Genomic DNA, 15,008 nt, shown 5'->3' on the forward strand with positions numbered 1-15,008 from the left:
GAAGAAAACAATTCCAGAAAGTGTGGAAGAAGTAGAGCTGGTTTTTTTTAGTAGATCAGATTATTCCCAAATTAGTTTGATAAACATCTAGTCTAGATTACCTTGTTTTCATGGGAGAGGGTATGAGAAGAAGAGGTAGCAGGAAATTGAAAATTCAGAGCAATAGTTTAATTAAAAACATTATTATAGAGAGCTAGTTCCAACTCATTTAAAATATATGTGAATGAGAATTTTTTTTTCTGATGAAAATAATGCTTTCCAGTTTTCTGTGTCTCCTTCAAGGCTAACTGTGGTTGGTGTTGCCACTTAGCTCTCATTCCCTTGGATTTACCTGTCAGGTGGGCAGGACCTAAATGAACAGGAACCCCAATTAAAAGAATAAATGGCCATGCAGCAAGCTTTGTAGTTAAGTACTTTACATTGTATTGGAACATATGCCATAGATTCTCATTTGCATTGATGAAGGCAGCTAATTACAATGTTAATGCACTGTAGAAGGGGTGCTGTCTTTTTAGACAGGGTACTTCAAAAAGGGGTTTATGATTGTTGTAATTCAAAAGCCTGCCCCAGGCTTCTTTCTTCAATTTTCTAGGGAAGTCCTGAAGTGTGATTCTTTGCTCCTCCTCATGAGCACAGTGCAATCTCACTTTCCAATAAATATACTTACTTTTTTCCTTAGAAAAAAAAAAACATACTAAAAAGAACATTGCAGTATTTATTGGACAGTTTGTGTCCTGCCCTACAGTAGTGTCCTTGGGCTGGGCTTGGGGGGAGTTTTTTTTGTTTGGTTTTAATACAAACAGCACCTGCTTATGCCCTTTGTTTATAAAGGTTGGAAAATAGAAAGGAGTCTTTATGGTTTAAAGCTTCAATACTACTGGTTTGAATTGCTTCCCTGTAAAGGCTTCTGTGGTTTTGAGAAGGCCAACGACCAAAGTCCCTTGATGGAACAGTGGAAGAAGGTGGCATGGATATCTAGGTGACCTGGGAAGACTTTCTGCAACTGGCCACCTATTGCTTGGATAGCTATGAGAAGACAGGCAGGGGGCAGTCAGAGGCCAAAGTCCTCTCCTCAGTAGGGATATCCGTGGTGGTAGGTGCCGTGGTGACGGTAGTCATCTTGGTAACCTTCTTGGTAGCCCTGGTGATAGCTGTGGTAACCATACCCACCATACTCATCATCTGGGCACTGCATGCCCAGGGACTGCTGGATGGTCATCTCCTGCCGCCGCAGCTGCATGGAGTCAATCAGGTCATAGACAATGGCCATGGACCACATGGGAGAGGGGTACCAAGACTTGACGTTGCCATCTTTCCCAACGAGAAGCATGGAGAAATATTCTGGGCTGATTTGGAAATAATTTCTTATATCTTTCACCAGATTAGCTGGGATGTCTTCTCGGTCTACAGTGGAGCTTCCTAGAAAGAGATGACATGAAACCATCACTGAGACTTTGTGCAGGCAATGATGATGAGTTGTAAGTGAGTGACTAACACGAGGCATGATGCAAGCCCAACAGTTCACTTCTCACAAGCTCACAGTTTCTTAGTTCTGAGGTGAAACTCCTGTACTGTGAACTGAAGATGTATTTTAAACAGTTTTGTTAGATTTAGTAAACTTGTCTTTATTCTTTAGGCTGAAGCTACTAGAGTGTGACACATCCTTTTGTCACCCAACACACATGGGCTTCTTTGGCTTCTGTGGAATTCTATGGACTGCAGAAGGTGTGTGTGAGAAAAGGTCACAGTCAAATCCCAAGAATTGAAGTGTGACAGTGTGAGCAGTAGCAGGATGTGTTTGCTGGGTCATGAATGGCATAACCTCACTCTGGAATGGTTATGGGTTGTGGTGGGTGTCATGTCCACATGTAAAATACATGTTCTAGCCCAAGTCTGGTGATCTCCAGGCTTGTGTGAAGTCTGTAGATACTCTAAGACAACTAGGATAAGTGGACACCTAGATATGTATGTACATTGCCCTTAATGGGTAGGACTGAAGAAACTGGAAACAGTCACTTACCATTGATTGGATACAACTCTAAGACCCCTCCAATATCTTCTCCAAGTCCTAGCAGTTTGAGGATAGTTATATGGCGCAGACCTGTGGAGGAAATGAGGGAGGTTTTGGGTCAGATCAGACCTTTCTGCTCATTCTTGATTCACTTTAATCAACCAGGTCTGTGCAGGCTAAATTAGGGCTCAATTTCAGCCAGCCCTCTAGGAGAAGCAGTTAATGATTTTTGTGGAGTCTCTGCCAGTCCCATCACTTGTCCCAAACTTGGGGACAAGCTAGGGTGTTGAGTGGCAGAAAAATTGTTGCTAGTGTCCCAAAGACAAAAGCATTTGGTATGGTTCTGTAGCTGAGGGATACAAACAGTAAATTGCAGGGGCCATTCCCCAAATTCAGAATGTTTCTGTGCTGTTTGGTCCACTAGGAAAGCTCTTGGCACACACGTAGCAGCGAAATATTTAAAGGCAACATAACCAAGGACAGTGGAACTCCAAATGACTGCAGGGGATGGCTTATGACAGGCATTCAATTCACATCTTTCATTGGTTCTGGCAGAGCCTTGGGCTACTGCCACTGCTTTGAGGAAAGACCTGAGGGGCTGGAGAAACTGTTTGTGTAACATGAGTCTGTGAAATCTTCCAAATCTTTGATGTCACTGTTTTTACAGCTTGGAAACACCCATGGAGGACAAATATTTTAGGAACTCTGTGGATCTCCTTCAAGCTGACCAGAACGAAGGGTAGGGAGAATGAATTGCTTTGGTTACATTCCACACTTCAGGAAGCATTTTACATTGCTCCAACTCACAGTTTACTTTGGTAGTGACCAAATGAGATGATGCTGATGCTCTGAATGGAAGCCTGGTGGTTCTGACCTGGTGGGCAGATCTCCCTTCAGGCACAACTGAATTGTATTGGAATGGTGGCTTCTGAATGGGACCTGTTCCATTCCATCACAGGAGTCAAGCCTAGGCCCTGTATGGTATTTGGATTCCTAGGAACTGAATTAGACAATAAGTCTCTCTGGGCTTCATAATGGAAAGCCAGCAGAGTGTTTCTAGGTCTTGCTCTTAACTGCCTCATGGAGGAGCCCATCTTTCTCCACTACATAGCTGAGGTACCTAGGTAGGGGACTGGGAGAGTCCTTATTGAAGTGGGTTCCTTTAATACTTTTACAGGTTTAGGCAATGAAGCAGGAAAGAGAAGAAAAAAACCTGATGTCTGTGTATCTCCTTGATAGCTGGTCCAGTTCTGAGCTGGGTCTTAGAGGATCAGTCCTTGCATTGTACTTAGGTTGGTCATTTATGCAGTAAGAAAAAGAAAATACAACTTACCTCCAGAAGTACAAGTCTGAAGAGAAGCTTCAGAGTGCTAACCTTTTCTGCCTCACACAAATGATTCCAGCAAACACTTTGTATCTCTCTGAGCTGGCAGGGTGTGCTGTAATATCTGCTTAGCCCTGTCTTTTCTCTTTGGATTTGGAGCAGCTCTGGCAAACTGTTCAGCTGTCAGACTCCTCGGCCTGTCTTTTTGTTCAGACTTGAACAAAGGAATCCACCACATCACCAGGAAGGATGTGGTTTTGTGGAGCAAGAGTATCATTTCTTTTTGACTCACCAAAATTGCAGGCTTGTCCACTGAGAGCAGCAAGCTGCTGGGAATAAGCCCAGTCCTCATCACTGGGAGCAGAGATCACCACCAGTCGCCTCCTCCAACGGAACCTGCAGGGAGATGAGGGTGTGACAGGGCATGGTCATGATGGACAGGGCATGGTCATCAAGGACTTGAGTCCTCCCAGCACTTTGGTTTTCTGTAGGCTGAGCTAAGTCATACCTCTCACGACTTCTACTAACAGCTGGATGGGAGATCTCCCCAGTTCTATCCATCACTGGGAGACAATAAAGCCTGTTTTGGATTTTACAGCTTCAAAACTGTGAAAGGAACCTCTGCAGTTTCTTTTCAAAGAAGTCCACTGCAAAAGTTGAAATAAAACACTTTAAAGAAGTGTATATTCAAGAGAAAGAAAGATTCCTGTGGAATTCCTCACTAGACATCCAGCTTTGACATCATTCACCACTGCTGGAACTGCACAGTTATTTTGCAGTCCAAGGGCTGTCTGAGAATTAGGGTGTATCTTCATTTCAGACATAACTCATGTTTCTGTGTAAATACTCACTGGCCTCTTTTGCTTCTACACCACACTTGCTAAAAATACCTTTAACGTGGCTTTAAGTCTGAGCTTGTTTGGAAGCATGTGGTTGTGTGAGCCTGTGGCTATATAAGGCATGAAAGGGGCAAGAAGATCTATCCTGGATAATTCTGTGAGATGGATAATTCCTTAACACTTGAAACCTTTAAAAAATGAGATGTCTGAAAGACAGAAAGCTGAAAAGCATTATTTTCATCAGAAAAAATATTCTCATTCAGATATATTTTAAATGAGTTGGAACCAGCTCTCTATAATAATGTTTTGAATTCAACTATGGCTCTAAATTTCTGCAGTAAGTTTTAACACTCTCAAAACAACCCCTCTTTTGAATAAAGGTGCTTCACTAAATCTAAATAGATCAGATTTATAGGAATTTGCAAAGCTGCAGGGATATTTTTATAGCAGGAAATGATCTTTTAAATGGATGCAGATGTTACTCTGGAATACTAATAGCCTGTCTTTCTGCAGCACCATGTGAAGATCTCCAAATGCAGAAAAAAAAATCATCTCTGTGATATTTTGTGTAGCAAAAGCACCTGGCTACCTATAAACAGTGGCTGAGAATGTGAACGTTGGATTATATTTTATCTAGGGCATAAATCAGGATAGAATCCTATCTGTGAACTGCTTTGAGATACTCTTAATTCCTTTCTGTTTGGGGTTTTTTATTTAAGATCTCCTTTGGAGAGACACAGAGCTGAAAAGGGTTGCAAGCCACTCAAGGTGTTCATCCCCAGGCCCCAGGCAATCCCTGTACTTGGTGTACTTACCTGGGGCTACATCTTACTGAGACATTAATCCACATGAATTGTGAATTACTGGTGAAGAACAATCTTTGCATTATTATAACTGATGTCCCCAATGAGCAACACCAAGGGAGATGATGCCAGGACTCTCCTTCAGCTGGGAAGATAATCTTGGACCAATCTGGAGTCAATCTTGCTGGGAATCTGACCAGTTCATGTGACTAGTGAAGCCCACCCAAGCCTGATGCTTGTTTCACAGACAACAAATGCATTCTGTGCAGTGACAGTTCTGTTTATAGATGCAACATTCTGCATTTTTCCTGCCTGTTTTTCTAATGTGTGTTTATTACTAGGGCTGTTTCCAAGCAGAGAAGGATTTGGGGGCTGTCACTTGCCAGCACACAAGCTTGCTCTTGGGTTAGTCAGCTGTTTCCAAACTGAGGTTCTTCTTGGTGGTCTTGAGGAGGAGTCACAGAGACCTAACCAGGAGGTGGTGAGGTGGGTGGAGTGGATCTTGTTAAAGGTTCTCTTTCTGTTGAAGCAGCCATCAAATTTTAAAATGTTGATGAACCAACAACCTGTTCATTTACCTGTTGCTGCTTTCCTCCTCAAATCACAACCCATCATGCTGCCTCCTTTATTTTTGTAGCCATCTGGCATTAGCTCTATGTTCTCATGGATTCTGATAGCAGGTGAGGAGTACCAGCTGAAGCCTAGAGTGATGGGGTAGCCCTCATTTCATCCAAATTACCCTATACCAGAGAGGGCTGTGGCTGCACAGCTCTTCAGAGGATCTGAAGCCTCACAGTCCAGATGTATTTACTGCCTGGAATTTAGGTCTTGCAGGTAGAGCACTAGCATGGCATATAGAGATTGCCTAAACAAAACTATCTCAAAGTTTCTCAAAACATTTTGCAGAGACCTTTAATAATCTGCATGACTTGCACCAGTACATGTGACTAATACTGGCAAAGACCAACTGTTATCTCAAGCAGGATGAGAAGGAAGTTACAGAGCATTACTTACTGGTTTGAGTATGTGGAGGGGATTAGAATGGGACTAGTGAGATTGTGATAGTTGAAATGCATAAAACCCAGTGCCTCATACATTCTAAACACTGAGCTAACATCTGTCAATTAATCCTTACTTGCTCTTCTAATGCACATCAGTGTTATTCTCTCCATGTCATGGTGGGGGAACTGAGGCACAGAAAGTTAAGAGTTGAAGGAATGTGCAGTCAGTCAGGAATCAACATGGGTAATGTCCTCCAGGGCTCTGTACCAGACTGCTTTCAGCTATGGCTACATCTCTGTGCTTGCTCAACACTCTAAATACTGAGAAATCAGTATTAAAATATCCTAGAAATAGCTGGATGGATGTTTTCCCAATAAGACAATAATTATTAGAACTAGCAGCAACGAACAGAAGGTAATACCTGGATAAGAAGCTCTCCAGGGATTGCTTCTTATCTTCTTTGCAGACAATGCCCTCTTTTTTCTGCCTTTCCATGTCTTTAATTCGTGACTGGAAGGTGTCAATCAAGTCAAACACAGACTTCATGGCTATTGGTACTTCATAGTATTGCTGTGAAGAAAAAAGAACAGATGGATAGCAGGCTGTATGTAGTAGCAATTTTTCTGCATGCATCACAGCTCTGTAGAATATATATTCAAGTATTCCTATTTACACCCAGGTAAGATGAGCTAAACTGGATTAGAAACCATGGAGGATATTACTGGTTTTGCAGCCAGACTGCTCTTTGGAAGTGCCACATTTTCAGGCTGTGCCCAATGTGATAAGGCCAGGACACTGCAGGCAACAAACTCTCATGATATTCTTCTGTCAGGCCATTCAGCTAGAGCATTGTCCATATGCAGTGTGCTGTCCACTCACTGAGCAGCCAAACTGTGTGTTGGAGAATGTCAGGTAACCCCTGCCAATGTGGGGTCCTCTTCCTATGATGCCTTCTCACCATTCTGGCAGAAAACCACAATTCCTGAAGTCCCCTAACTGCAGAAAATGAAAAGAGCTGCCTAATTCCTGAAAACTTCTTTTACTGTCCCTTTTCTTGTCCTCTAGCCACGACCAAGTCCTGCACCAGTCTCTTATGTGCCTCACAAGTCAGTAATTTCCTGATTTTTTTCAAGTTGTTCATATTTTCCCAATGCCTTTTCTTTCAAACCCTCACCTTGACCTTCATGTCAGTGTCTGTCAGCACCATGAAGAAGTCATTGTAGGTCATGCCATACTCCTTCCTCAACTCACTGATGAGCTGCTGGTCCACAAGATCTTCATCCTCTATCACTTTCATGGGCTTTTCATTATCTTAAGGTGAGACAAAGGGGAAATAAAATGGTCATACAGTCACACAACACTCTCCCTTTATTTTCACCTTGAAAGAAAGGGGGAAATTAATTTCCCAGAAGCCTTTTTCTTGCTGCATAGGCAAGATATTAAAAACCATCAGTATGGCACTATGGCTTTTAACTGTCCAGTTTTCAATCCCAATATTTTTTTGCAAATCAGTTTACCTTGGGGCACATGAACTTCAATATTCAACCTATCTACTTGCTTTTGAAAAATCTTGGTTGCCTGTTCTTTCCTGGAAAGATATTTTAGGGTGTTTTCAATGTGCTTATACATGTATATACATGTATAATCATTTCAGCAGCTCCTGAAATGAAGCCACTTATGGAACAGAAAATAGAAACTGTTCAACAGTTTAGGACAGGATCTGGAAAACACCATATCCAAATAAAACAGAGAATTTGAGGAAGAAAATTACAGATAGAACAGGTTGAGGTTGGCCAGGACACTGGAGTTAACCTTGCCAGTCTCAAAAAATTACATGGGTGGGTTAGTGACTACAAGAAACCAGAAAATGTTTAGTGTGTCTTAAATATTACAGTCCTAGCTCTTCAGGTCTGAGCACACAGCCACAGAAAAGATTTGAGTCATTATACAATAAGGCATTTTAAATCATTTTCTAAACATTTCTAGCCTTTAAGGAGCATACTGATCTGGTTCAGATATTGCAGTAGGTCCAATCTGTGTAATAGGCTAAAACTTCTCAAATAAAAATTTGGGAAAATGTCTGAATCAGAACCTGACCTTTAGGTTTCACATCTTGGACCCACTTCTTACAGAAAAAAGAACAGCAATTATTAAAATTGGGTTATACTAATCAAGCTATAGATGTAATTAATATGATTTTTACATGGTTATATGTACCTCAGTTTAAATTGTTGTAAAGAATTAAAGGCAACATTATCAACTCCCCATTGGATGGGTGCTGTGCCCTAACCAACTAACCCCTGGCAGTCTTCTGCTTTATAAGCCTCTAGATAGCAACATGAAGGCAGCACTTTAGAGTTTCATCCTTAGGAGATTTTTTTTCAAAAGTTATAATGTAAGAAGAAAATTAAAATTAAAGGAAAATGTTTCAGGGGAAAAACAAACAGTGCCACCAAGGCTGGCCTGCTTTTCAAACTTGGAAACTATTTCTAGGAAGAAAAAAGCCAAAGAACTTATTCTAATTGCTTCTTTCCAATTCACTACTTGTCCCTGACCTCCATCTCATGAAGGATCTGGGATCAGCATGAAGAACAACAAGAGCTGAGACTAACTGCTGCATGTAAGGTTTAACTGACACCCTTCTAAGTCTCCTGCTTTTCTTCAACAAGTTAATTCCTCCTGTGAGAATTCAGCTGTTACATACACTTGTGTGGTTTGGATGAAGTTTGGGTGTAGATGAAGTTTGGAACAGGCTGAAAGAGCATGGTCTGTGTCAGAGTGAATGTCTGTTTATTAACCAGACTGCAGCTAAATATAATCCTAAACAGCCAAGCAGATGGATTTAGGTACACAAAAAGTGACCTTGCATCACCTCAGCCTGCTGTGGAAAACCCTGTGCTGCTCCAGATCTGTCAAGGAGCTGCACAAATGGACAGGCTGGGAGAATTTGTGACTCCCTGTCACTCAGGGACACAAGGCTCCTGGTCTTCTGCTAGGTCCTCTCCTGAGAGCAGCAGAGGCATGGCAGGAATCTGTCTGTTATGAAGAGTTCTCACTGGCTTTGGTGGGTGCTTCCCCTGGAGCTGGGCACTGCCACCAGTTGTTTCAAGGCTGCCTAAGAGAGATGCCCATCTATATGGGAACTCTGTCAAGAGGGTTGTACTAAATATGGATAAATAAGCTACCTTGGAAGTCCTGCATAGCCTGATTCACAAAACCTCTGGCTTCAGGGAGATGAAGCTCCTTAAAACAGCCAGCAATAGTCACACTGTTGGCTTCTTGCTTTATGGGTAAAGAGAGGTAACAGGACTTCAAATGGGAAACCTTTTAATATCAAGTATGCTGTGCAAATTTGTAAGGTGGTCCATGACTGGAGGCTGTGGTTGAAATCTTCTAAATGAATATCTGTTTAGCAATACAGAGGGGGAAAATGCACCTGGAGCTTCCCTTACTGGGGAGGAGAATGCTCACGTGGTGAACATATCAAAGTTAGCTCCTAAGCCTGGGAAGCTGATCCTGAGAAGGAAAGGAACTCACAGGGAAGGGTCTAACTAGGACACTTCTCTCTGTCCTGTGCATGCCCCTGAAAAATAAAGCTTTTTCTATGAGGAACACAAAGGCTTGGGAAAATCTTATATGGCAGAGTGGGGAGATAATGTTGTTGACTTCAAAAATTGGCCTAACTTGGACTTAGATTTGAATATAGTCTCAAACAGTTCACTTCAGGATTTTCTGCCCCAGATCTCCTCTCCTTCATGACAACAACCAGCTTCTCTAGATTTGAATATAGTTTCAAACAGTTCATGTCAGGATTTTCTGCCCCAGATCTCTCCTTCATGACAACAACCAGCTTCTTTAATAGGGTTTAAATCGTGCTAGCCAGTATCTAGCCACCCATGGCTAATGTCTTACAACAACCAAGGGCAGGAAGGTGTTTTATTAGGGCAGCCATTCCATTAGACAGTGAAGTTGGTATGCAGGATATTGGTAGAGCTGAGCCTGATTTCCTCTTTTTGTCCCATGCCTTATCACATTTTTCTGCCTTTTCACTGTTTCCCTGTTTTACTGACTTTATGAATTCCCACAAAGAAAGCTGGAGGTGCTCAAGTTACAGCACTGGAAGCCTAAAAATGGAAAATACCAGAGACACTTATGTAAACACAAAAGGGGATTAGTTAGCATGGGAGGAGGAGGAGGAATGGGTTTGAAAGTGCAACTGGACCACAACAAATGATCTCACTTAGTTTGTGACCCAAACTGGGGAGATTTCTCCCTTTGTTGTATGCATGGTGCCCATGAGATGGAAAGAAATGATTAAAAACTTAAAGAACCTAGCTGGAAGTGGTCAATTTTCATGCTGCTGTTGTTCATGGTGCCAAAAATTGTGATGACTGAGATCTTCCTGGTTGCCATCTTGCAGAAACTCTCCAGGTATTCGTCTCGCTGCTGCACGTACATGGTGTTGTCCACCTTGGGGGTTGTGATCAGCTGGGGGCAGAGACAAAAGAGCTTCTTTAGTATAAGGAATGTATTTTATTGAAGGAGGACTAGTCACCATCTGCAAACTGGGCTTTCTTTTCTAGAGAGCTGTTGACAGCTCTGTAGCCTTCTTGTGTTTATTTGAACCCAAAGGTGTTCAACCAGCAGCAGGACAACCTTAGGAAGCACAGCCAGCTGGTGGCACCAGCTCCCCCACTGCCTCTCCACAGTGCTGGTGGGAGAAGTGGCAGTGGATTTTACTCAAAACCTCGTGCTCTCCTATCATCCCTTGTCCTGATGGTCCCACAAGCTCTCCCTTACAGCCTTCAGTGGTGCCATGAATCCAGTATCCCCCCTCTTCACTCCCAGTGGGAGCACTGGGGACATCGTAGCCACTCTGGCCTCATCCCATGGTCTAGGCAGTGGACTGTCAAGGGGTGAGGACAACTCAGGCTACATGAAGACTTAGGTAAGTGATGGCCACATAAGAAGACCTTGAAGACTCACTAAAGCCACTGTGACCTTATCTGAAACCTGCTGATTTAACTTTTGCTTCTTCTCAGCCACTCTGATGTCTTATGTGACCTATATTTGCTGAGAAGACACAGCTATGAAGGAAGAGCAGGAGAAGGAACAATTAGAACACCAATCAAGCACTTGCCACTGATCCCCCCCAAACACCAAGGAGTGTGGAATCTGGATCACAATTTTATGCTTTAAGGTCATAAATAATCACCAGAATTGCAAACTTCTACTTTAGTCTGTAACAGATGCAATCAATCTGGCTGCCCTCTTAATTTTGTAGGGCCTGGAGGCTAATTTTTTTACTCATTATAAATGCAGTTCATCAAGGTACTGAAATGTAAGAGGCATTTCTGGGCTGGTGAGATCTGATTGTCCTTTATGCAAAGGATGACTACAGCACTGGGGCATGAAGGTGGATGAGAGTCAGGCACCAAGAGGATTTGATTTCTCTGGGCCATAACATCTAACACGTTGCTTTTCAATCACAGAGAAATGCCTCAAATGAAATTTGAACCCCTCCTGCAGCAGGGTTTCTCCAAAAAAAACCTTCAGAGCAATCTGAGCTTGTGCAACCCTTTCCTTGGAGAACCAGCTAAGAGGTGGGCTAGCATCAGAAGGTTCAAATCTTAGAGCATCCTGTAGGTTGCCAGGACTGTGTTGGTGTGATGAATTAGCAGCCTGGCATCTGGGAGCTCTGCTTTTATCTCTTTGAATAAATTTGGCTTCATTTCTCAGGATGCTGCACATATTCTTGGAAGCTACAACGTTGAGCTGTGTGATTGAATTTCAAAGATCTCAAACTTCTGTGCAGTTTCTCTGAGCTTTTGATTTGGTTAAGTATTAATTAACAAGTAACTGATAGACACTTGCAAAATTCAGTCAAGTTTGTCAATGATATGAGTTCTTGGTGGAGTTCTTGGTCAGGGAAACTGGCTTTTGGCTGGTGTAGTTGCCAAGCCACTCTCCATGATATCTGAAAAGTCATGGCAGTCAGGGGAAGTCCCTGGTGACTGCAAAAAGGGAAACATCACACCCATGTTTAAAAAGTGTAGAAAGGAGGACCCTGGGAACAGCCAGCAGGGCTTCACCAAGGGCAAGTCCTGCCTGACCAATGTGGTGACCTTCTAGGATGGAGTAACTACATCAGTGGGCAAGGGGAAAGCTCTGGAGGTCTTCTGTCTGGACTTCTGTAAGGCCTTTGGTATGGTGCCCCACAACATTCTTCTCTCCATATGGGAGAGACACGGATTTGATGGATGGATGGTCACATCCAGAGTGTGGTGGTCAACAGCTCAGTGTCCAGATGGAGACTGGTGACAAGTGGTGTCCCTCAGAGGTCTGTACTGGGACCAGTGCTGTTTAATATCTTCATCAGCAACACTGACAGTGGGATTGAGTGCACCCTCAGCCAGTTTGCAGATGACACCAAGCCAAGTGGTGCAGTTGACATGCCTGAGGGCAGGAGGGCATCCAGAAGAACCTGGATAAACTTGAGGACTTGTGTGAACCTTTCAAGGTTCAAAAAGACCAAAAAACAAGGTTCTGCACCTGAGTAGGGGCAATCCTCAGTATCAATACAGGCTGGGGGATGAAGGGATTGAGAGCAACCCTATAGGGAAGGACCTGGGTGACAGTGGTGGATGAAAGCTGGACATGAGGCAGCAATTTGCACTTGCAGCCCAGAAGGCCAACTGTATCCTGTGCTACTACATCAACAGCTCCATGACCAGCAGGTGATTCTCCCCCTCTGTGTGTCCAGCTCTGGAGTCATCACAAGAAGGACACGGACCTGTTGGAGCAGGTCCAGAAGAGGGCCACAGAAATGATCAGAGGGCTGGAGCACCTCTCCTGTGAGGGCAGGCTGAGGAGTTGGGGTGGTTTACCATGGAGAAGGCTCCAAGGAGACCTTATTGCATCCTTTCAATACTTAAAGGGGCTCTATAAGAAAGATGGGGAGAGTCTTTTAGCAGGGCCTGTTGTGACAGGACAGGGGGAAATGGCTTTAAACTAAAAAAGGGTAAATTTAGACTAGTCTAAGGAAGAAATGTTTTACAATGAGGGTGGTGAAGCACTGGCCCAGGTTGCCCAGAGAGGTGGTGGATGCCCCATCCCTGGAAACATTCAAGGTCAGGTTGGACAGGAGCAGCCTGATCTAGTGAAAGATGTCCCTGTAGTGAGGATGGACTAGATGACCTTTAAAGGTCCCTTTCAACCCAAACCATTCTATGATTCTATAAATCTCAGCTTGGCATCTTGGCTATTTGTATTGGAAGAGGAGGCAGAAATCAAAGCTATTTTTGAGACCCTGATCATTGAACAATACTGTGAGCTTGCAGTGGGAGAATTGCAAGCAACCAGCTCCCACAATAATATTTTTAAAGAACTGTTTTTCCAAGTGTACCTTTCAGGGGATGTGCCATCTGCCAGCAAAAACATTTGTACTGCAGCTCAAACCCTTTCCTGTCCCAGGTGAAGTGTTTTTATAGATAAGTAGTTGGAAAAACATACAACACTATTAAACCCTGGGACAAGTCACTCCTGACCACGCTGAGTTTCTCAGCCTTGAAAACTTACCCACAGTGTTACAGTTTCATCAAAACAGCAGGAGGAAGAAGCAAAACAGAATGAAGTTTGCACGGGATCTCTGAAGATGTTTAGGAGCTCTGAATGCCAAATTCCCAATGAAAAGAATAGAAAATGTAACAACCCTACCTCAGGGCATCTGCTCATCCTCCTTTGTGCACAGCCTCAGTCAGACATGCACTAGCACTGCCAAGCCACCTGGCTTCCTTCCAGTTTTAGGACACCAGCACCAATATAAAGCAAGTGTGCCAGCTGGCAGGACCCACTGAGCATCAGAATGTGGCAACATTGGCAAGGCCCCCAGAGCAATGAATGGATGTAATCCACACTGGAGCCTCATTTTGTCAATCATAACTATAGAGAGCCTGACACCTACATGTACCCTGGAAATAAAATAATCTGATGGCTCTGTGGTGGCTCATGGAAGCAACAGGGAAGAGGTTTTAGCCTAATTTCTGTCTGACTGGTGTTCATAGCGCAGGTAAGATTTCCAACACGTGGCTGCAAAACCTTCCCTGGTGGAAATGAAATGGAAATGTTTGGGTCTAGAAATGTTACCTCTTAAAAAAAAAGGCACCAAAAATGACTACTACAAAACCACCATAAACTTTCTGTTCTATATATTCCTACCAGGAGGAGACACGACTTCATTTAGGCAATCAGATGAGGGAGTTACTTACAATGAGCCGCCTTTTGCCTTCAAAATATTCCAGGAGGTCGCTCACTGATCTCCTGGGAGGCTGCAGGAAAGGTTTCTTGTTGGGTTTGGGGAAGTCCTCATTCTCAGTCCTGCTCCCCTTCTTGTTTTTCTTGCTACGGTCTTTGTCCTGCTTGCTCTTTTTCTCAGCTTTGACCTTCTTGGCCTGCTTCTGCAGCTTGTCAGCTCTGTCCTTCTTCTTCTTCTTCTCAGGCTTATCCATTCGCTCGTGCTTCTTTGACTCTTTTCCTTTCTTTGGGGGGATATTTCCTGCTGCAAACTCCTCCTCTAAATGGGAACCAGCAGGCTTGCTTGGGTCATATTTATCTTCATATTCATTGCTCAGTATCTTTTCTTGCGCTTTCTTTTTGGGCGATTTAGTCTTGGTGGGTTTGTGTTGCCCTGGTGTGACATTGAGGTCCCTGTGGTTATAATCCTTCCTGTCTGTTCGGTTATCTTTAAATCTACCCACATTTGCCTTTGTGTAGTGCACGGGGGGAGCTGTTGGGACCTCTGTGAAACCATCATAACGTGCAGCTTTGCTTGGTTTCCTCACGGCCACCGACTGTTTCTCCGGGTGGCCTCTCTGCCGGTCCCTGCGGTTCGCCTTCCACCCAGGAAGGTAGAAATCCTCAGAGGCTGTGACTCGTGGTGTGGTGGCATCAGGGGCTCCTGGCAGCCTGTGGTGCTCTGTGGTGGAGTGTGGCTTTGTGGTCCAGGTCCTCTGGGTGGTGGGGAGTGGCGG

At 43.6% G+C, this 15,008-nt stretch overlaps 1 protein-coding gene across 1 annotated transcript in view; it reads right to left on the reverse strand.

Moving 5' to 3' along the window:
• Window positions 1–674: 674 nt before the first annotated feature.
• CCDC80 (coiled-coil domain containing 80) overlaps window positions 675–15,008 on the reverse strand; it is a 15,849-nt gene continuing 1,515 nt past the window's right edge. The window contains exons 3-9 of the mRNA XM_008937790.1: window positions 14,247–14,999; window positions 10,311–10,467; window positions 7,154–7,290; window positions 6,401–6,549; window positions 3,628–3,731; window positions 2,021–2,101; window positions 675–1,419 (exon numbers count right to left, since the gene is read on the reverse strand). Coding sequence (XP_008936038.1) covers window positions 1,073–1,419; window positions 2,021–2,101; window positions 3,628–3,731; window positions 6,401–6,549; window positions 7,154–7,290; window positions 10,311–10,467; window positions 14,247–14,999 — 1,728 coding nt within the window. The 3' untranslated portion in view covers window positions 675–1,072. The remainder of the gene's footprint in view (window positions 1,420–2,020; window positions 2,102–3,627; window positions 3,732–6,400; window positions 6,550–7,153; window positions 7,291–10,310; window positions 10,468–14,246; window positions 15,000–15,008) is intronic.

This window comes from Merops nubicus, unplaced genomic scaffold (genome assembly GCF_000691845.1).
Source record: "Merops nubicus isolate BGI_N331 unplaced genomic scaffold, ASM69184v1 scaffold6043, whole genome shotgun sequence".
NCBI classification, from domain to species: Eukaryota; Metazoa; Chordata; class Aves; order Coraciiformes; family Meropidae; genus Merops; species Merops nubicus.